Genomic DNA, 21,560 nt, shown 5'->3' with positions numbered 1-21,560 from the left:
TTGTCAGAGGAAAATGTCTTCTGGTTCCTTACTAAATTCAGCATCAAAAGTTTGCAAATGGACAGCAAAATGCAGCGTGATGCATTTGGGAGATGTATCCAATGAACTGAGTAAGTAGGGATGAATAGTTTCACAAAATGGTAAACGTTCCAACTGTTAAATGTAAAGTTTGTGCTATTAAAGGGAATCTACTGACAGAAATGCTATCTAACATTCAGAGAGCAAACACTGCATATCGAAAGGTGTCATTAGTACCCTGGTTCCCCCCTCCCATGGTACTAATGTTTCTACAATAGGTTTGAAGGGACAAACCAAACACTGAAGCAAACATCACGCAGTCAGTGAAAAAGCTGAAATTTACATTAAAAACAGGATTGCCGATACAACAGGACAAGGATGTTAAAACACCTCTGATTCATGGAAGACCTCGAGAGTTTAAAGCTGAAGGTTTGCCTGAACAATCACTGGACCAAGTCATTCTGGAAAATTAGTGGATAGTCCTCAAAACTTACTGCATGCAAGACATTACTCAGCTACAGACCCTTTTTTAGAAAAATCCCTTAAACAAGAGAGAAAGGACTTTGTGTTGCCTAGAAAAAGACATTTACAAGCTGTGCTGCTTACTAAAGGGAAAGGGTTGTTACTGAGTACTAATTATGCCGGGTGTCCAAACTTCTGTTTCTTGCACTTTAGTTTTTGATTAAAACTGTAAGTTGGTAACATAAAATAGTAAACTAGCTTTTGCGTAGTGTTGTACCTGGCAGCCACCCCATGTGGTTTCAGACACAGAAGGCATTTTGACGATCTGAGAACAATGGGCTGATTAGTATGGTTTAGTTTGGTCTAATCTCTCATTTTTTTTTTCCCTGCAGGTGTGAGAGGAAGCGACGGGAGCAAGAGAGCAAGTACATTGAGGAGCTGGCGGAGCTGATTTCTGCCAACCTCAGCGACATAGACAGCTTCAACGTCAAACCAGATAAATGCGCCATCCTCAAAGAGACGGTGCGCCAGATACGTCAGATCAAGGAGCAGGGTGAGTGGACACAGCTGACCGAAATGGTGAAGGTTGCTGAAGAACTGGAGTCAGACTGCGCCTAAAGTCAAATGGGACTTTAGGGAAGTGTGTGTGGGGAAACATTAGGAAAGACGAGGTGGTAGAGACAGCTGGGGGTTGGTGCACACATACACACACACACACACACACACATACATATATGCGCCTCCTCAGAACCCAGGTGCAAGGACAAATCAGTCATTCATCTCCCACAAATTTCACAGCCCTAACTGTTGATGTTTGGGTGGAAACATCAGCAGCGCTTTGTGAACCTGCAATTCCTGACTGTATGTGTGTGTGTAATACGACCACACGCAACTGTGTGCAGACCTCGCTAAGACTATTTAAGTGGACATTTGCAGGTAATCGCATGCATTTCCATTCTGCTGAGCTCCCACATTATTAGTTCTGTTACATACTTTGTTGACGCTGGTATGTCTTCATTACGTTGTGGTTATTCTGCAGTGAAATACCTGAATGAACTGCGTGCTGAGACATTTGCTTTGCAGATGTATGATCAGGGAACACAGTGGCACATTTTAAGTCCAGGACTTAGGAGTAAGTCAGTATAATTGTTTGTTTTTTTCTTGGTGATCAGGGAGAAAGAGCCCATGATGAATTTAGTTCTTTCTTATTTCTGCTCAGCACAGTCAGCATCTGCCACCTCGACAGGAAGGGGAAGAGGCTACAGCTGGCCCTGACTGGCTGCTGACAGGTTGCCATAGTTACAGGAAGTGAAGACAGAAATGACACAGGCGTTTAGACTCATCTCTCACACTCTACCTGTTCCTCTTCTCCTCTTTTGACTTTCACCTGCTCTCACTGTCTGTCTTTATTTGTCTTTTCCCAATCAATCACTCCTGTTTATCATCTCACCTGAAGATGAATTTTTACTCTTCATCTGCTGCCCTGCTTCCCCCTTTCCATGTTTCCTCTGCAGCACATTGAGATTTGCTCCCAGCGTCTCAAGACACTATATGAACCGATGGAGTGCAGCCTCTCTCGTACTCAGTTTACGTCTCTGTCTTTTTTGTATACTACCCCTCTCGTTTTTCATTCCTCATCGAACTTCACAGTACCTAGTTGTAGGCAGGAAATTTCCTTTTTTCTTTGTGTGTGTATCTATGCCCCTTGGGAGCTAATCAGATGAATGATTCCTGTAGCCCCCGCTTCTTTCTCAAACTGAGCCCGACATTAGCACAACAGCCCAACCTGTCTCTTTTTCCCCAGTATTGTCTCCATCCACATTCCCCTGTCTCAGCTCCTTTATTAATTCAGGTGCCTCGGCTCCTGCCCCTGCAACATAACAGCTTCCAGAGCTTCTCTAGCTCTCTTCCGCTCCTCTCTCTCTCAGCCCCAGCCTACCAGACAGTCTCTCACAGCCTGACACTGAATATAAAGCATGAGGACGGTAGCTACCTGCTCCACATGCACCCAGCCCTCTACTGCTTCTGATGGGCTCCTCACAGAAACCTGCCTCTGTCCGTCTCCCTCCTTACCTGTAGTTTTGAACCCCCTCCTCATTGGGGGAGAAAAAAAAAAAAGTGAAGATTGAGAAACGCTGCCCCCTGCTGGTGTATCTAGAGTAGTATATGAAACGCAGCATCCTCGAGTTTCAGGTATCATTGATTTCACCTTCTTTCTTTTGTGCTTTTTTTTCCCTTTTCAGACAGCTCGGCTTGAAGAGGCTTTATTTTTTTTTCCTCATAATGCAACTCATCTTTTTTCCCTCTCTTCACTCTCCTGTAGGTAAAGCTTCCTCCAACGATGATGACGTTCAGAAGTCAGACGTGTCCTCAACTGGTCAGGGGGTTATCGACAAGGACCACCTGGGGCCGCTTCTGCTGCAGGTGAGTCTAGCTTTCTCTTCCTGTCAATCAGTCAGCAACTGGTTTAATTTAAACAAGCTGCGTTAACTTCCTGTGATCTGTGCTGCCAGGCGCTGGACGGCTTCCTGTTTGTGGTGAACCGGGAGGGCAGCATCGTGTTTGTGTCGGACAATGTGACGCAGTACCTGCAGTACAAACAGGAGGAACTCATCAACACCAGCGTGTATAACATTCTTCATGAGGACGACAGGGAGGAGTTTCACAAAAACTTGCCCAAGACCAACAGTGAGAAACACACACAGACACACAAACATATGCATGCACACGCACGTATAAATGCATTCAGAGGGAAGCTGCATGTCAGCTCAGAAGTAAACCCTGCTTGACATCTTCCACAGGGCCGAGGTGTAAAACAAACTTTGAGAGGTTACGACAACTCTGCGCACACGTCAACGTAAACATACTCCGTTATTTATTCATGCTCCTCCGCTCTTCACTCCATCTCCTCTTCTAATGAGGAGCTCCTGGGAAGGCTGCTCATGTGCATTAGACACACACACACACACCTGACAAAGCACACATGTGCACAGGAGCACCCACCCACTTGGTGCTGAGCAGGCAGAGCGTAGCGCAGCTGTCAGTCACACTCAGTGGTCCAGACAGTGTAAAACAGACCCGAGCTCTATTCAGATCCCATGGCAGCCATCTGGAAACTACATCCTGCTGAATAATGCACCTCCACACTTTCTCTACTTAAATCAGCATGTGTTTGCATGAGATTTCTCTCTAAATTACTTGAGTAAATGTTCTTAGTTACTCTCTTTTCTCATTATTGTGTATTTTAAACTGCTTTGTGTGTTACTGTGTGTAAGTCTATATGTATGTGCATAGAGCACTATTTATAAAGCTGATTATTTATTAATGTGTGTGCTCGACTGAACCTGCTACTCGATTAACTCGTAAGCGGCAGCGACTCTGGCGAGTCATTGACACATTCTCTCACTTATTCCCTGTCATACGTTCGCCTCTCTTTTTCACATAACACTCTTCTTTGTCTGTTTTTTTTTCTCTGTGTCCCTCGCGCCTCTGTCAACTCACTCTTTCTCAGGCTCATTCATTCTTAATATGGCTGCCTAAGATGAATACTGTGGTTGTCTTCTTCAACCTGCTTCCGTGTCTGCTCTCCCACCCCTCATTGTGTCTCACTCTGCTGCTCTGCCCCTTCATTATCTTCTGGACCCGTGAATGAAATGCGCTCTCGCTGCACATTCCTGTGGGATGACCGCTGACCATGCTAGCTGTGGTTAAATACACACACACAAGTGACCAAGAAGTACACATTCGCCAACAAAAGCGAGGTGTAGCTGTTGTGTTGCCTTCTGTCTTGCCTCGCTGTTGACTAATTGCATCTGAAGGAGAGATGTCAGACCAGCGACTGTGCTGCTGTTTTTTTGTTGTTTTTTTTTTTTTTTTTTTTTTTTTTTTTTTTTTTTTTTTTACAGAGGAGGGAAACTCAAGGCCTTGTTAAATCACATCTCACTATCACACAGGGCCTCCTCGTTTCTCCTATCATACCGCCCTTATGCTCGACTTGTTCAGCTCTCGGGGCCCTCTCTTGTGTCCTCCCTGCACCTGCTAGACAGAAACCTTTAGCCAGCTCAAGGCCCAGATAAGGCTCCATGCAGACCTTGGAAGGCAGGTGTCTCTCTGAAGTTCCCAGTTTCTGTGAAGGTGACCCCATGTAACAGTGTGTGTGCGTGCCGTTGATGAGGAGTCAGGGTCTAAATGAGGATAGATGGCTGAGTGTCCCCGGCCTCTGCCCACTGCAGAGCAGACTGAGAGGGAGAGATATTGGAAATCGACACCTTGGCTACATTAATCCCATGGTCCATTTAGCCAGGGATCTAAACAGCAGGAAAGATTTCAGCTTCTCACTTTTAGAGGGACGGTCCTCGTCCTCGTTGCAGTGTGGTTTGTAGTGTTTGTGAGTTGTGGCAGGATAGGGTGTGAGCTGTAGGGGATATTTGATTACAGGCAGTCCATTCACAGCTGCATGCGGTTTTCATTCCCAGAAGCTTCATGCTCATTCCACTTCACCCCCAAGTGTAACTTTCTGTGTTTGTGTGCTTTTTTTTTTTTTTTCTTTTTTCAGTAAATGGAGTGTCGTGGGGAAGCGAGGCAGGACGGCAAAAGAGTCACACCTTCACTTGCCGGATGCTGGTCAAATTTGGCCACACCCATGGCCCAGTGGAGGAGGGTCCAGGAGGACCACGATACGAGACCATGCAATGCTTTGCTCTCACTCAGCCCAAGGCCATGATTGAGGAGGGAGAAGGTATGAGGAGCCAACAATAATTACACATAGGCCCCCCACACTCAGGAATGTGTTTCGTTTAAGGTTACCTGTGTTGGGTGTTAGCTCTTCAGTCTCCAGAATGAGAGATTAATCTTAAACCTGACTTTACCCTGAGTTTCAGTATAATAGATTGGACAGAGGTGTTACAGTGAAGTTAAAGATACCCCATCCAAAATGCTTAAATGTCTGAGTTGAATAAGATTAGCATTTTTATAAAATCATATTAAATTTTTTTTTTTTTTTTTTTGCAAATCACTAAACTCGTATTCAAAAATAATACAAAAACACCCATCCATCTACTTTCCATATTTATTTAATCTTGGGTTGTGGAGGGCTGGAGCCTATCCCAGCTGTCAGTGTGAGATGCAGGGTTCACCCTGGACAGGTGGCCAGTTCATCACAGGGTCAGTACAGAGGCAGGGGAGACAACCTGTCTGGCACACTCTCATACACTTGTACAAAAGCAACATATTTAATATTAAAGATATTAATTTTGAATAGCAGCTCACTCCAATACTTGCATTTATACTTTGGGATTATTGGTGCTTTCATATATGTTGCTCATGTGACATGCAGTAATGCACCATCATGCTATTGTTCGTGCTGTCTGAAAACAAGCTGGTTAGTCCATCTCCACATTAGCAGCTTCCATGATTTCCAAAGTGACCGTTTCTTGCTTCATCTCAGTATCTTAAAGGTGTAGAGAAGACAGCCGTGTTTGTAAATCTTGTTTATATGTGATAAACCAGCCACACTTAAATATCACCCCTAAACGCAGTTTAAAGTGTTTTACAGTGAGTTACTTATTTTTTCGTTTACATTAACAGTGCCTCTGTTTAGAAATATGTTGTACATATAGAGTGCATATTAGGCCTCACATATTTTTCTTTGTGTACTGTGAAGTTTTGACTTGTATTTGTGGATTCTGTGACAAATTGAAGGAAATGTTACCTGAGCCCTTGCACCCGGAGCCAGGATTTATACTTCAGAATCATGCTGTTATTTCTCTACTATCAGAGGGGATGTTTTGACTGTGTCACCATGTGTAAAGAGATTTCTAAGATTTTATGAATCTGGCTTTGATATTTTGTGCTATAATTTGCCCAAGCATTCTTTCAGAGAAGCATCCTCCCCCTATTTTTACTCCTGGAGGGCTCATACTCTCATGAATGCTCTTTTCATTCCCTCTCATGTTACTGCCTGCTGCCAATTAACCTAATTAGCAATCAGATGTTCCACCACATTACAGAACTTTACCAGACTTTCTACCAACTTATTTAAAACATGTTGTGATTATTAGTTTCTGACTTTGGGAAAACTGTTGATAATAGTACAAAGATAACTCATTTAGTATTTAGTGTAGTTTGGATTTGTCTAACAGCAACATGTGGTTATATGGGTTCATTTGCTAAGTCTGTACGGATTTAACATCAGAAACATGACCACATAAGCATGAAGAATTTAGGCAAATCTGCACAAAAAGTATTGTATCTTTTTCTAAACTTTGTCTGAGGGGAGGTTCACTGTCTCACATGTGCTTTGATTTATGTATATACAATATTTTACACAGCATTCCAACGTTTTTTTAATTTGATTTACTTATCTTTTCACAGTTGGATGTTTCCAGCTGGTATGCATGGCAAATGTAAAATATATTTCCTTTGCTTTTCCTTTTAGATGACAAAGTTGTTGTATCAGGAACCAAAATGTAAAGAAGTGGTGAATTATTAATATAAAAAAATGGCCTTTATGTGCGACTATACATCTTGACCACAGACATTAGTTTGACTCAGTAATTTAACAAAACCCTACACAGAAAGACTTATCATATAACGATTATAAAACATTGCTGATAGTTCTCCCCTTTCACCTGCAGACCTTCAGTCTTGTATGATCTGTGTGGCCCGTCGAGTCACAGCCATGGAAAGGACAGAAAGTTTCAACACCAGACATGAGCTTTCAGGTGAGAAGCTGCATGCTCGCTGAACACAGAATCCCAAATAGGCTGCGTTGTTCATTCTTCATCCATGAGCGAATTTGACTCATCCCTCTTCCATCTCCTCATTTCCTCTGCTCCTCTTGTCCTTGCCGGTAGGTAAACTGATTCAGATCGACCCAAACTCTCTGCGAGCATCCATGCGTCCTGGCTGGGAGGATTTGCTGAGGCGTTGCATTCAGATGTTCCTTCAGCACAGCGACGGACAGCCCTGGTCGCACAAACGCCACTACCATGAGGGTGGGTCATGGCTGGGAGCATCTCCACCTGTGGTGCTTTAAATTTGCTGCATTAATCTCTGTTAAATCCACAATGAAAGCTCTGGAGGCAAAAGCAGGAGGGTGCAACAACACTTGATCAACTGTGCTTTTGTTATGCATTCAGTTTATCACACGATTTTCTAATATTAGCAATAAACGGTTAACTTTCTGACGGAAAGTTATTCGTTTTTATTTTGTTGTTGCTTTCTATCTTTTCAGACAGTACCTTTGAATCTCAATGAGACCAGCTGTGTAAACACATAAATGCACCTCATGCATAAGCATTTCTATATTGATCTCATGAATCAGAATGTCTGAGCACCAGATTGATCTTCTCTGTGATTGCGGTGCTGGTTTTACCATGACGGAAGTGGCTGATGACCTTAGTTGTCAGTTCAGTGTTTCAGGGTGGTTTGTTTTGTCTCCCTCTGTGCAGCCTTTCTCCAGGGTCACGCCGAGACACCCCTGTACCGTTTCTCCCTCTCTGACGGCACTCCGGTCACAGCCCAGACTAAGAGCAAACTGTATCGCCACCCCATGAGCAACGAGCCGCAAGGCTTCATCTCCACACACCTTCTACAGAGGTCAGACGCTGGTGACGCACACATTTTATTCAAACACAGTACTATTAATGAAAAATAACCTGAACCTTGTTGTCTTTTTCACCCCTCACCCCAAAGGGAACCGAATGGTTTCCGCTCAGCGTCAGGTGGTGGTATGATGCCTAACAACATGCGACAACAAGGCTTGGGTGGTGCCAACCCAAACAACCAAATGAATGTGAACACAAGTGGGGGAATGGGCGTGGGAGGCATGGGCAACATGAACAGGGGCTTTGGCATGAATGAACAGGGCCACATGGGTCATATGGGCCCAATGGGAGGTGGCTCTATGTACGGAGGGAGCGGTGGAGGAGGAGGTGGCGGTGGAGGCATAGGCAACCGCATCATGCAGATGAATCAGATGAGCCAGATGAATCAAGTGGGGCACATGAACCAGATGAATCAGATGGGTCCCATGAATCACCCAGGCCAAGGCATGCAGCAGCACTCACAGCAGCCCCCGTTTCAAAGCAGCGGTGGGTTTGGGCTCAGTGGCATGAACAGCCCATCGGGGAGTCCCCGTATGGGTGGACCCCAGCAGGGACTCCTGATGTCACCCCGGACCCGGGGTAGCCCAAAGATGGGCGCCAACCAATTTTCCCCTGGAGGTAAGTAAATCAGAAACCTTTTTGTTTATTAATTTACTGACTACAATACTACATACAATGGGTTTTCTCTCTACTCCAGGCATACACTCACCTATGAGTGGTATTGGCAGTGGTGGAGGAGGGAGCACCTCTACTTTCTCAAGTAGCTCTCTGAACGCGCTACAAGCCATCAGTGAAGGAGTCGGGAGCTCGCTTCCTTCAACTCTGACTTCCCCCTCAACAGCCCACAAACCCGACAGTTCTCCCAGCATCCACTCCTCCTCCTCTTCTTCTCAACCCAGTCAGCAGACCAAACCAGGCCAAGATGGCTCCAAAAGTCCAGCAGGAAGCTTAGGGCATGGATCTGGTGACCATCACCACCCACTGCACCATCACCACCATCACCATCAGCATCCTCAGGCTGAGAGTTCAGGAGACCGGCCTGACAGTCAGGCAGCCACAGCAACTAAAGAGTCTGGCGAGGGAAGTAATGATGCTGGAGCGGTGAGCTCTGAACCCCCACGGAGGGTACCAGACAGTAAGGGGCATAAGAAGTTGCTGCAATTGTTGACCTCTCCAACGGAGGAGCTGGGAATAGGTGGAAGTGGGGCAACAGGACCATCTGTAGCACCCTCAGCAAACAGCAGCAGCAGCACTACTGTGGGATCAGACAGTAAGGACACTAATGGAGGAATGACTAGCCCCTCATCCACAGGGGTGTCCTCCTCTTCCTCAACCGGTGCCAATTCAGGCCAAGCAACCGGACAATGTGGCGCCTCAGCATCGATCTCATCAGCCCACTATACGGGCTCGCTGCAAGAGAAGCACAAGATCCTCCACAAGCTTCTTCAAAATGGCAATACTCCAGATGAAGTGGCTAAGATCACGGCAGAGGCGACAGGAAAGGTGTCGCTTGGAGGCCAGGAGGGCGGGGAGGCTGCAACAGGAGGCTCAGGGACTGGGTCAGGCCCTGCGTTGGTTACAGACCCCAAACAGGATCAGCATAGCCCCAAAAAGGAGAAGACCCATGCTCTCCTCCATTACCTCCTCAACAAGGATGATTCCAAAGAGCCTGTGGATGTGAAACCCAAACTCGAAGAATTAGAGGGAAAGGGACCTCCAGGGGCCGCTGGCAGCCTTGCACCTGAACATCCTGAGAGCAAGATCAAGTCAGAACCGCCTGATGATGTAAGAATGTGTCTTGGGATGTTATTAGATTACCTTGAATGCAATATTTTCATTACCTAATGATTAGCTTTCTTCATTTGCTCCTGTCTTAAACTTACCGTCTTTGCAGTGAATGGATGAAAATCGTTTTAGGCATTAATGTACAAACTGATTCGTGTTATTTTTTATGTTCAGTTACACAACCTGGAGTCTATCCTGGGAGATCTGAGGGGTTCAAGCTCTGACTTTTACCCTGATCAGGCTGGAGTAGGAGGGACTAACGACACAGGAAACAAACCACAGGGTTGCCTTGACGACAGCCTGCAGGGTAGGTGATTCAAGGATGAAAAAAAGAACTAAAAAAAAAAGAACTATGAGAAGTGACAGGACAGGTGTTGTAACATCACTAGTGATGATATCAAATAAAATGCCACTGAAGCTGCATGTGGCAGCGTTAAAACCCATCCTTCTGGGATATTTCACTGCAACAACAAATGCAAATGTCCAACACGTTCTTATCAACTGCACTTTCATGAAGCTGTATTGTAGTCTTTTGCTCCCTTGAAACGTGTTGCACTAAACCACTGAAGAAATAGTAACATGAAGCATTACTTTTTATTATACTTATACTTATTATATGTATTATAGCAATAATACTTATTGATTTTTTTTTAATCAAAAATATATATTCAGATACAATATTTGATGTTAAATCTGTAAAGTGGATCATAACTTCATTGAGTGCAATGAATAAATCTCTGAATAAATGATGATTCATGAAGCTAAGGAGGTGAAGGTAAAGTTCCAGCATATAATACTTTCAGTCTTAACAGCAAACAACTACTTGCTACATGAATATCAAATGATGTATTGATGTTCGTATCAGATCATAGAGCCCCTCCCTCTTGTAGTACATCTGTTTCTGAATGAGGAACATTCCAGCTTTTCCTCGACAGAGATTTTTTTTTTTCTGTCACAAAGACTCTCATAAAAGAGAGATAAGATCTAATTCCAAATTGGCCCATTTATCATAGATAAAGGCATCTTAGGTTATTTTTAGGTTTGTGTAGGTCTGAGTTCCTACTTCTAATAAGGCTGTCTATTACCATTTTATAGTTGAAATCTGTGAAAAAAAGCACACAAAATGAAACAACTTTAAATGTTCTTTTTCGATTAGTTCAGCCTTTTTTAAAGCTGAACAACATTTTATTGTTTGGTGTTTTATCTATTCTTTGTGCCTTTAGAAGCCTGATCTCATTTGCTGTGATTATTTGATGCTTTTCATAAAAATTTTGAAAGCGTCACAAAAGACAGATAAATCTTTTAAAAGTGCATCACAAATATATGTATTCTATGTTACTAATTTATATGATTTAATTATTTTACATCCTAGTAAGTTACTAATGCAACACACATATCTCAAGCGGATCATTTCTCCTTTTATGCTTGTTGTGTTCAGGGAGTCCAGTAATGGGTTCAGGACCTCGAGGACCCTTCCAGAGGGCCATGTCCTTGGAAGGGAAGCCACCTGGTGGGCCCGGAGGAGCAGGGAGACGCCCCATGCTTATCAAGCAGGAGAATATGATGGGCAGCCCAGACGGTTACCCAGGAAACATGGGTGTGTGTTCAAGTGGTCTGGTGCTGATTTTTCTAAGCACATTTCCTCCTGCTCTGTTTTAGCCTCCCTTTCCCTCATTTTTTTTCATTTTTCTTTTTTGGGTTTGTGTTCCCCAGTTTCAGGCCTTTACTATATCACATCTCTTATCTCCATGATGATGGCAGATGTAGCTACATGTTAAGGACTAAGACTGGGCCACATGACTCTCCTGTGAGTGATTCTGACGCATGTTTGGTGTTTGTGTATGACCAGGACCAATGAACAGAGGCATGGTGTCCCAGAGGTCTCCATTGGGGGGCTCAGGCGACTGGGGCATGCACCGCTCTAGTGCCAGCCCCATGGGTTCAGCAGGACACCCGTCCATGTTGCGGCCAGGCATGGAGTACAATGGAAAGAGCATGATGTCAGGACCCATGGTCAGCCGCTCCAACAGTGTACCAGGCACCAGATCTATGCTGCAGCAGCAGCTGATGGATATGGGTATGTTTGTCATACGGTTGCCAGGTATTTGGTAGTGTTAAAAGCAGAGCTATATGGTGAAAAGCCCCAAGAAGCAAGGTGAAATAGAAAAACAAATCTACAGCCATGATAAGTGCTCTGTGGGGCTGCACTCAGGCGCAGCAATGCTTGGAGCCAAATAGCAACAATCTTCAAAAGAAGAACAACTGCAGGGTCAGTGGGTGTAGCGTGGGCCCTGAAGCAGGAGAAATAAGACCGGAAAGTGAAAAATCAGGCTGGATTTATTTGCTGCTTAACTCTGTTGCTTGCATCAATGCCTGTGGTAACGATTTTATATCCCAGAGTGAAAAAGTCTTGGGGTTTAACAACATTGCCAGCCTGTATCAGTGGTCTATCACTGGTTTGTCAAGAGACCTTTTTCACAGCAGACGTTTAAACCTGTCAAGCTGAGCAATGGTGCGACTTTGAGCTAAGACACGATCTTCTAAAATCAAACTAAACAAATCAGAAACAGAGAAGATTATTAGCAGAATAAGCCAAATAAAGATAATCATTTTAGTGAGGCTCCACCTCCACTGGTTAAGTCAGTGAAGTACAGAACTTATAATGCAGAGGTACTGTATATAATAGTATTAGACTTCTGGGTCATTTTGCTGCTGAAGTTGACCTGTTTTCATTGAAGTAAGGTGTTCACTGCCGGACTAAGTGGTATCTTAACAGCATTGCTTTAGTACGTTTATTTAACTTCTTTATCAGAAAGCCTTTTTTTTGCCTCCTGTACAAATGGCATACCAAAAACAGTTAGTATATCGTCACAATTGCAAGAGCTGTATGTATAATCTTGGTCTCAAAAGAAAGCCAAATCATGTGAGATTACTACAAGTGTCAGAACCAAAATATGTGTCTCATTTCACCAGGAATACAGTAGAAAATGGTTATCTCCTCCTTAAAGAAAACTCCATTATTTTCAGTGAAAACCAAAGGGTAGAGATAGACATCTTTGTAATCAGCAGCTTTCATAGGACACCTTGTTTGTGTGGTTTGCTTCTCTTTTCATGTTTTTGTTACATTGCCATATTGTTGAAATAATTGGGGCTTGAATTATGTTTTGTCTGGATGCCAATGCTTGGTAGGGTCTTTAAGTTCTTCCTCATCCTTTTGGTAAGTTAGATATTAGGTTTGGTGCTTCCCCTGCATGTGCAAACATCTACTCTACCACATGTCTTTCATGTTTCTTGTTGCCCCTGTACAGGGCTCTCATGAAGAAGAAGTTAAGAACAGTCTCTGAATATGTCTCACATGCCTAGCTTGTGTAACTGCTGTTTTATAATGTTTTTTAAATATCTTTATCAGAAATGCCTCTCAAGAGTGCTCCTCCTTCTTTGTGCTGAGTGTCGTCGTTTTAATTCAGCAGAACGAATTAAAATTTTGACCTTATAAGGCACTCAGTGGAAAGTCAGGAGATTACAGTTCTTTTCACTGTGTAATAAAGTCTGTTTTTGTGTTAATGGTTTAGGAGGTTCTGCTGACATGGGCATGGGTATGAGCCCCTTTGGCCAGCAGGGCCAGCCCAACCAGTCCCCCTCATGGCCAGACGCCATGATGAGCATGGAGGGGAATAGGTCAGTTCAAATTCTCATGTTTCTCTGGTTTGCATTCACTTGTCATTAGATGACATGATGTGAATCTTGTGATCTCTCTGTGTTGAAGAAGGCAGTTTGGCAACACATTGGATGATCTTCTGGTTCCTCCTACCACCAGCGAGGGTCAGAGCGATGAGCGGGCGCTTCTAGACCAGCTGGATTCACTACTGAATAATACAGATGGGATTGCTTTAGAGGAGATAGACAGAGCTCTGGGCATCCCAGACCTCGTCAGCCAGGTAAGAATATATGAACAAAAACAAATATACTCATCATGTGCTCTTCTATATCTCCGATGTAAAAGAAGACAAGAAAATTGGATTGATATGAGTCATAAGTGAACATTACATCATCTTTCTGTTCAATATTTCAGTCATAACTCACTGTGTTCAGACTGTTCTCTCACTAAAGGGAGATAGATGAGCCCACAGGGGTCCGTCTGTGCTGCTTAGAAAAAGACAATTATAGAGCCAAGCAGCTGGAAATTAATCAATTAAACTAAGAAGTTTGGCAAACTTTTTTTTGTCCTTTTTGCTGCAGAACCAGGGAGCAGAGCAGCAGCTGGAGCCTTTTCCAGGGCAGGACCCGTCCATGTTGCTCGACCAGAAGCCTCTCTATGGACAGGGCTATCCCGGACCCCCTGCCATGCCTATGCAATCTGGCTATGGAGGGAACCCCATGCAGGGTCAGGCCCAACAGGGGGGATTCGGGCCCATGCTCTCACAGATGGGTCAAGGCGGCAGCTTCCCTGGTATGGCAGGAATGGGGGGTATGGGGCATCCTCGTGCCAACATGATGAGACCCAGGATGATGAGCGCCAACAAGCCCATGAGGCTCCAGCTGCAGCAGAGGCTGCAGGGACAACAGGTACGAAAGTTAAAAAATGGACATTTGTACCTTCACTACAAGCACAGTGTACATCCAGTCACCTGCTATAAGCAGTCCCTCCAAGATTCTGCTGCGTTTTTTAATGATTGTTACAACCTAAAATGGTTGATTTTTGCAGCAGCTTGAAAGACGAAAGTAAATTTGATGATGTACTTGTATTAGGTAACGCAGAGGAGTGCAGAGATTTGTGAAAGTTGCATTGAAGTTGTGGTGATTGAACAAAATTACAAAGATGTGCAGAATTTCTGAGGATTGGCTGAATTTACGTTAATAGTTTACAATCACAACATTGTGAATTCCTGAAGGGATTGCATAAGAAATAAATCAGAAGACAGGAGATCATCAGCCTCATAACACTTTTTGTTTTTATGTGTGGCAAGCTCTATATCTTGCTCTATAAAGTGACATGCTGTTAAGAGAGAACTGCAACTCTAAAGGGACTTCAAGAGTTGCATGTCTCATGTCATAAACGATGCAGAGACAGTGTCTTTGGCTCGAGTTGACAACAACGCTGCTGGTTAAACCCTCATGAGTGTAACATTACCAGTCCAATAAGCTTAAATATGTAGAACACCTCCATCTATCTGCTGTCACTATGTTTTACACAAGTACAATACAGTTGAAATGTTGATATAAATTGTAAACACAAGAGCAAAACTGAATAATTGCACATGTGAATAATTGTCTTCGGGAATAATTAATCTATTTCATCTAATAAATAAAGTTTATTAAAAGTACTTTACAATAATAAAAAAAAAGTAGTATATCGATACCTCAGTGGCATCAGCTCTGTCATATTATGTTAAATGTTGTGTTTTCTCCAAGTTTATGAATCAGACACGGCAGAGCATGGCCATGAAGATGGAGAACCCAGGAGGGAACCCTGGCATGAGGCCCGGCATGCAACCTGGCATGGGAGGGCAGGTAGATGAGCAAAACCAAAGAGTAAATGACCACAATAATATACTTTTATTTCAAAACACTTTTAATTACAGCTTGTACAATAAATCTAGCATATGTTATAAAGATGCCATCTTTGAAATTAAATAATTTCATTTAATCAGTTAGCTTTTTTTAATCAGTCAGAAGGGAGACGGTTGAAGCATTATAGTTTACAACAATCATTATGAAGTCATTTGTGAAAGCAGTAAAATGTTCTGTGTTGTGCAGCCAGGCTTCCTAAATGCCCAGATGATTGCTCAGCGCAGCAGGGAGGTGGTCACCATGCAGATGAGGAGGCAGCGCATGATGATGCTAATGCAGCAGCAGCAGCAGGCGGCAGCAGCTGCTGCAGGAGGGTTCAGTCCTCCGCCGAATGTCACAGCTCCTGGTGGCATGGACAACCCTATGGGAGGGCCAAACATGGGTCAGCCAGGCCCCCAGCAGTTTGGCTACGGTGGCAGCTACGGTGAGTTCGCTGAGGCAGGCGGCCAACAGAATACTGCTGCTCCCTGGTGGTGAGAGCAGGCACCGCGGGTTCTTTCTTCATCCTTTTAAGATATTATATATCTATTATTTATTTTCTCTGGACATAGAAGAGAGTTTAAGCTTGAGGTTTTATCTCCACAGGGATGAGCCAGCAGGGAGACCCCTCTTTTGGCCCATCAGGCAGCAGTCCTCCTAACGCCATGATGCCTGGCCGCATGGGGCCTCAGAACCCCATGATGCAACAGCATCCACAGAGTGGTCCCATGTACCAGGGTGCTGATATGAAAGGCTGGTCGCAGGGAGGCATAGGACGAAACAGGTATGACACATCCACAACTTTACAACTGTCTGTCTAGGAAATGAGATAAACAAAAGAAAGCATGACTAAACTTCTCTGCTACAGTTTAACCTTTCTTCCTGTCCGTCACTCTTCGTCACCAGTTCATACCCTCAGCAGCAGTTTGGGCAGCAGGGACCGCCGGGACAACAGCCGTTTGGGCAGCAGGGGAATCCAGGGCAGTATGGAGGCATGATGATGAATGGGGGCATGCCCCCTGGTGGGGGAGGAGGTCACATGGGCCAGATGGGCGGGCAGTTGGGAATGAACCCAATGGTTATGGGACGCATGCCTATGGGGCCTGATCAGGTATACACAGAAGGAGGTTCATACATTTCTTTAAGTCTGCTGTGAGATATCACTTACATGTGTGTGCAGTCTTGATTGAAACACAACTGTGCCCTTTACTGTTTGTGCACATAATGCATTGCAGATCTTCAGTACTGACCACATCTTATCTGAAAATGTGTGTGTTACATCTGTTCTCAGGACTCATTGGCACACACATCTTACATATGCAGCTTTACTTACAAACTTTAAAACAAGTTTATTCTCTTCAGGACAATCATGATGAGAATATTTGTTAAAATAGTAATGATAAAAAAGATTAGTAATGTCTGTTTAAATTTTTGCTTTGTCTTATTTCCCCTCTGCTGCAACGCGGCACAAAAATTCTGTCTTTTTTTCAATAAAAGACAATAACTTCAACTATCTCACTGTACAAATGAAAATGTCTTTACTGGTTTAAAATCCATTGTGCACCTGTATTTTTATCATGCTGAAAGCTGCACTTTAGTAATTCACACTTTTTTTATTTTTTTAACCCCCCCACCTGTATATGTAGAAGTACTGCTGAGTGACGTGACAGAGGCCTCCGTCTCACTGTGATCTCCACTCAGAAATGGGAGACGGCTGCAACGCTGGAGTGTGTGGAGTAGACCGGGCATATTGTGTCTATGTGTGTACTGCTACATTCCCACCAGACGGGGGAGTGAACTCCTCTCTGGACTCATGGCCAGACTGGCAACCTGAAGAAAATCTGACTGTCACGTGAAAACATTTGGCGTACATGAAATCAGACCCACTGTGATGTTTTTACACACACAGAGACATGAATGATTCCTCTAGTAGACTGTTGTTTAATATTAATCTCTTCTTGCCATGTGTGTGTGTGTGTGCGTGTGTGTGTGTACAAACACCCCTTGCTGGACCAAACCATGAAGGTGCATCACATCGACAAGTGTGTTTCGACATCCTCTTCTTTCTCGAATGTACCATGAAGCTGTATCCAGATTGAAAATAGGGATTTTTAACTTTGTGAGATTTCTGTCCACCATCTCTCCGCTGCTCCTGGAGGATCTCTCTAAAACTCGGCTCCAGTTGACGAGCCATCAGATTGTGACACTCACATGAATGTCATTAAGCAGTAGCACATTGTTTCATCCTCCAGGATGCCGGTAAGTAAGACTGATTTTACTTGTTGGCTGATTGCACTTTAAGGAAAAGCCAACATCAAAAGGATTGTGGCAATATAGAGGCCTTTACCCAAGAATTAATGCATAGCAGCAGATATTTCCTGTTTTATTTTTGCGTGCATATTCTTCAAGTTTTGCTCTCTGAGAAAAGAGGGTCAGAAATGGTTAACCTTGGCAGTCTTTGTTCTGAAGTGGGAACCAGCAGAAAGGCAGTAAGCACAGATTTTATCCAATGATCTAATCGTATTTATTCATAACGAGAGTAGTGGACCATTTTTAAGTAATTCTTTACTAATGTTCAGTATTTCTACAGATTTGTCAGGGTGTTCATTTTATCATTCAAGAGACAATTTTTAGCTCAAAATATGGATATGTTGGTTGCCTCGCACAGGTTTACAATGATACAAGTGCAAAAATAAAATTAATTACCCGTTTTGAAATTCAATTTGTTATTAGTGGGAAAGAAAAGTTTAGATTTCCATGTAGGTTTGCAGGTCTCTAGCAATAATCCTTCACTCTGGTTTTCCTCTGAGGACAAAGCTGACACATTGTGTACTCAAAGCGACGGTACTGCAGTATTAGACATGATGTCTCGTTTGGAGCTTTTCTTTCTCTGTGAATATGAATTGTAAATAAGCTTCAAATGTACTATATATAAATATATATATGCTTTTGTAGGTCACATACTGTTTTTGCACAGATTGTAAGGCTTGATATGTAAAAGTTTCTTATTCTGTCATATGTCAACTTTGATTTTCAATACTTTAACCATCGGTTGGAAAGGAAGGGCCTGTTTTTGTAAGCAGTACGTGTAGATTTTCTTTCATACTGCCACTTTCCCGCTATCAAAAAGCACTTTTTTATTTGTATTTTTCTTAGGATGTAGTCTTAGCTAAAGAGGTGCTAGTGGGTTATTATCCTTTTTTATAAATTATTTTTCTTCATACAAAAAAAAAAAAAAAGAACACAAAATATGCCTATACAAAAAGAGCTGACACATGATTGTGTTGTTCATCTAGGGCAGGGGTCTGCAACCTGCAGCGCCTGGGCTGCAAGTGGCTATTTGGATCTTCCTTTTTGGCTCTTAATACATGGCAAAAAATACAAAGGAACTAACTCGTGTTTTTAAATATAGAGATAATAACAAATACATTTTTTTCTTTTTTTTCATAGAATAATTGCACTGAATTTCCACAACATAATGACACTAAAAGTAACAGTAAATTTTTTTTTTATCTATTTCTCCTGTCATTAGGTTGGAAACTTTGGGCTTTATTTTTCTAATATCTATATCTCATGAAAGAAACTCTGTCTATCATCTTTTTGCAAAAGTTTTGTTTTACTTTATTTTATAAAACTAATTAAATAGAATTTAAAATGTGGTTCTTCATAAACAGCAAATTTCCTAGAGTAGATATTTATGAGAAATAGAAGTTGTCTTTTTTCTAAAGGTCTCATAACGTTTGAGGGGGAAAATGGCTCTTTAGATTGTAAAGGTTGCAGACCCCTGGTCTAGGGACCCAGATGTCTTACCAGAATATTTTCTGAACTTGACCTCTTGCTTCCATTTTGCTCCTGAGGTTTAAGTGCTTTGAATATTGCTCACGTACGGTCTTTCAGCCTCAGTTACGAGACTTTGGGAAAAAATCAGTCCCGCTGTGAGGTTTGTTTGCAGATGTTTAATTCCATGACAGACGAATCCTCATTTTTGTATTTCAGTTTTCTTTCATTTCTGTTGTTTTTCCTGTGACATCTACCTTTGAGCACATGCTCAATCCAAAGATTTTTGTTTGTCATTCTGCAGTGGATAAAACCTGATGTAGATCGTGCAAGTACTCGTGTGCTTTTACTGTTGCACATAGAATATACATGGAGCTAAATTTAATTACATATAACCTCATCTGTATTGATTAGAGTAGGGATCTGGTTCTGTTGAGGTGGTTCCAGTTTTTGTTAATGATTGTTGCTTCCTTTCTGTAGACCTGACATCTGGTTGGATTTGTGGTGCTGAAAATGGTTATTTCACAAGAGAATGTTCTTTTTAAGCTTGAAAGGAGGCTTTTGTTCATGGTTGATGTCATTTATGTCTCATAAGAATATCCTGGTGTTGTTTTTTGTAACCCACAGTCTCAATGAAGTAATATGAATCTACAAATATATTAAAAAAAGAAAATGTATGTGTTTTTTTTTCTTTAACGGAAAACAACTCCTCTAACTGCATTGCTGGAACTTGAGAAGAAAAAAAAACACATCTGGGAAACATGTGGTCATTATCACAGGATGTAAAATACTGTTTTTTCTTACCTTGTTTCTTGATGTTAATATTGATGTAAATACAAATTTATATTTAAACATTAAAATGTGTCTGTTGTGATTTTTCACGTACAAAGTTTGACTGTAGAAGATGCAGGAAAGCCCCTCCACACTGGAGCAGTGTGTGACTGCAGTAACCGTTCCTTTTAAACTACCAGCAGAAAAAGAGTAAAGGAAACATCAGAGTGTGTGAAGTTTGTTTATGTGTAGATGACAGACTATCAGCATGTGGAGGGGAATTCAGAGTGTGAAGGACATTTGTGAGGGTTGTGTCACCCTCATCCATGCTGCCGTCTGCAGCTTTGCTTTCATCTACTCCTTATTTCCTGCTGGAGTGTGAGTTCTTCAAGCTATCTCTTCCCTGCCCCTAATGATTTTGCCCCCCATGAAACGATTTCACACCCACCAGGCTCCCCTCCTCCTCCTGCTGCTACAAACCTGCAGGATTCTGTCAGCCCATCTGAAAGCTTTAAATAACTAAACGCTTGAAGATATAAAATTAATTTGTAACTCCAGGTCCAGTTTAAAAAGATTGTGGTAATACCATGCAGTTTGTGTTTTAATCACATTTACATAATCATCTGTGGCACGTATTGTCAACTAATTTGGTCCAAACACTTTGGGAAGTTTATAATTTAGCTTAAGAACAATTATGCTAATATCAGAGTTTCCATCATATGCTACTTGATGGAAACATCTGTTGGCTAACTTTAGGCACTTAAAAAACACAATACAATAGACAGTATTAGAAGTTTCTGAAAACAGTGTTAAAGAAGCAAAACGTAAAAAGATTTGTTAATCACACCATTTTTTTTTCTTGTTTCTCTGTGAATCCTTTCACAAGCCCTTATATTTGCTGTCTCCCTAAAAAGGTTTAGAGCTCAGCTTTGTTACATTCATTTTACAGAGGCAGGGGGCCCCTTTCAGGGATCAAAGGGAAGTGGTCATTTAACCCTTGAACAGGGGCATTTCAGATGGCTAAATGACCGCTACTCCACAATCACCCAGAAGAAGCACTTGAGCTAAATGAAAGTAGATGAGGCAGAGCCGAGGAGACAAAATAGTTTCAGCCAAAGAACTTCTAACTGAATACCAAATGGTTATTCAGTATCAATGATTTAATTTACTGGGCAATAATAATAGGTTATCCCAATGGACCCACACAAGTGCTACTTTTTTTTCTTTCATTAGGGTTTTTCATGCAATAATTGTGAATAATATTTCTTCCTCCAGTCATTGTTATTGTGGACCCTGTTTTGCATCACGGCTGTGATCTCAGTGGGCCTTAACCCCTTAAAGCCTGAAATTATTTACATGTAACAAAAAATAAATAAATACAAGGGGGGGACTGGAAAGAAATATAAAATTAAATATTAAATCGTTAAAAGTAAATACAATCAATAATATAAAAATAAATACATGTATAAAATAAAAGGGAAAGAAAAAAATGGCTCATCATCTGCTGTTTCTTTGCGGGCTCACTTTTTATCGTAACTTTTAATAGAGACCCTTTTTCCATTATAGGACATCCCAAGTCATTCAAAAGTT

The 21,560-nt window shown here is 42.4% G+C and overlaps 1 protein-coding gene across 3 annotated transcripts in view; it reads left to right on the top strand.

Moving 5' to 3' along the window:
• Window positions 1-19,858, top strand: part of LOC121651705 (nuclear receptor coactivator 3-like) — a 70,839-nt gene extending 50,981 nt beyond the window's left edge. For 2 of the 3 annotated variants that reach the window (XM_042004081.1, XM_042004082.1), the window contains 20 exons: window positions 873-1,033; window positions 2,804-2,904; window positions 2,994-3,168; window positions 5,036-5,218; window positions 7,116-7,202; window positions 7,335-7,475; window positions 7,932-8,079; window positions 8,176-8,705; window positions 8,785-9,872; window positions 10,047-10,179; window positions 11,311-11,469; window positions 11,722-11,949; window positions 13,445-13,550; window positions 13,639-13,810; window positions 14,112-14,438; window positions 15,285-15,404; window positions 15,630-15,867; window positions 16,029-16,206; window positions 16,329-16,533; window positions 17,069-19,858. In XM_042004081.1, coding sequence (XP_041860015.1) covers window positions 873-1,033; window positions 2,804-2,904; window positions 2,994-3,168; window positions 5,036-5,218; window positions 7,116-7,202; window positions 7,335-7,475; window positions 7,932-8,079; window positions 8,176-8,705; window positions 8,785-9,872; window positions 10,047-10,179; window positions 11,311-11,469; window positions 11,722-11,949; window positions 13,445-13,550; window positions 13,639-13,810; window positions 14,112-14,438; window positions 15,285-15,404; window positions 15,630-15,867; window positions 16,029-16,206; window positions 16,329-16,533; window positions 17,069-17,080 — 4,492 coding nt within the window. In that variant the 3' untranslated portion in view covers window positions 17,081-19,858. The remainder of the gene's footprint in view (window positions 1-872; window positions 1,034-2,803; window positions 2,905-2,993; window positions 3,169-5,035; window positions 5,219-7,115; window positions 7,203-7,334; window positions 7,476-7,931; window positions 8,080-8,175; window positions 8,706-8,784; window positions 9,873-10,046; window positions 10,180-11,310; window positions 11,470-11,721; window positions 11,950-13,444; window positions 13,551-13,638; window positions 13,811-14,111; window positions 14,439-15,284; window positions 15,405-15,629; window positions 15,868-16,028; window positions 16,207-16,328; window positions 16,534-17,068) is intronic. The other variant, XM_042004083.1, reaches the window with a different exon arrangement.
• Window positions 19,859-21,560: the final 1,702 nt, after the last annotated feature.

The sequence above is a fragment of the Melanotaenia boesemani genome, chromosome 13 (genome assembly GCF_017639745.1).
Source record: "Melanotaenia boesemani isolate fMelBoe1 chromosome 13, fMelBoe1.pri, whole genome shotgun sequence".
NCBI classification, from domain to species: Eukaryota; Metazoa; Chordata; class Actinopteri; order Atheriniformes; family Melanotaeniidae; genus Melanotaenia; species Melanotaenia boesemani.
Note: the sequence above shows the minus strand (reverse complement) of the source record. Positions and strands in the feature narration are given on the sequence as shown.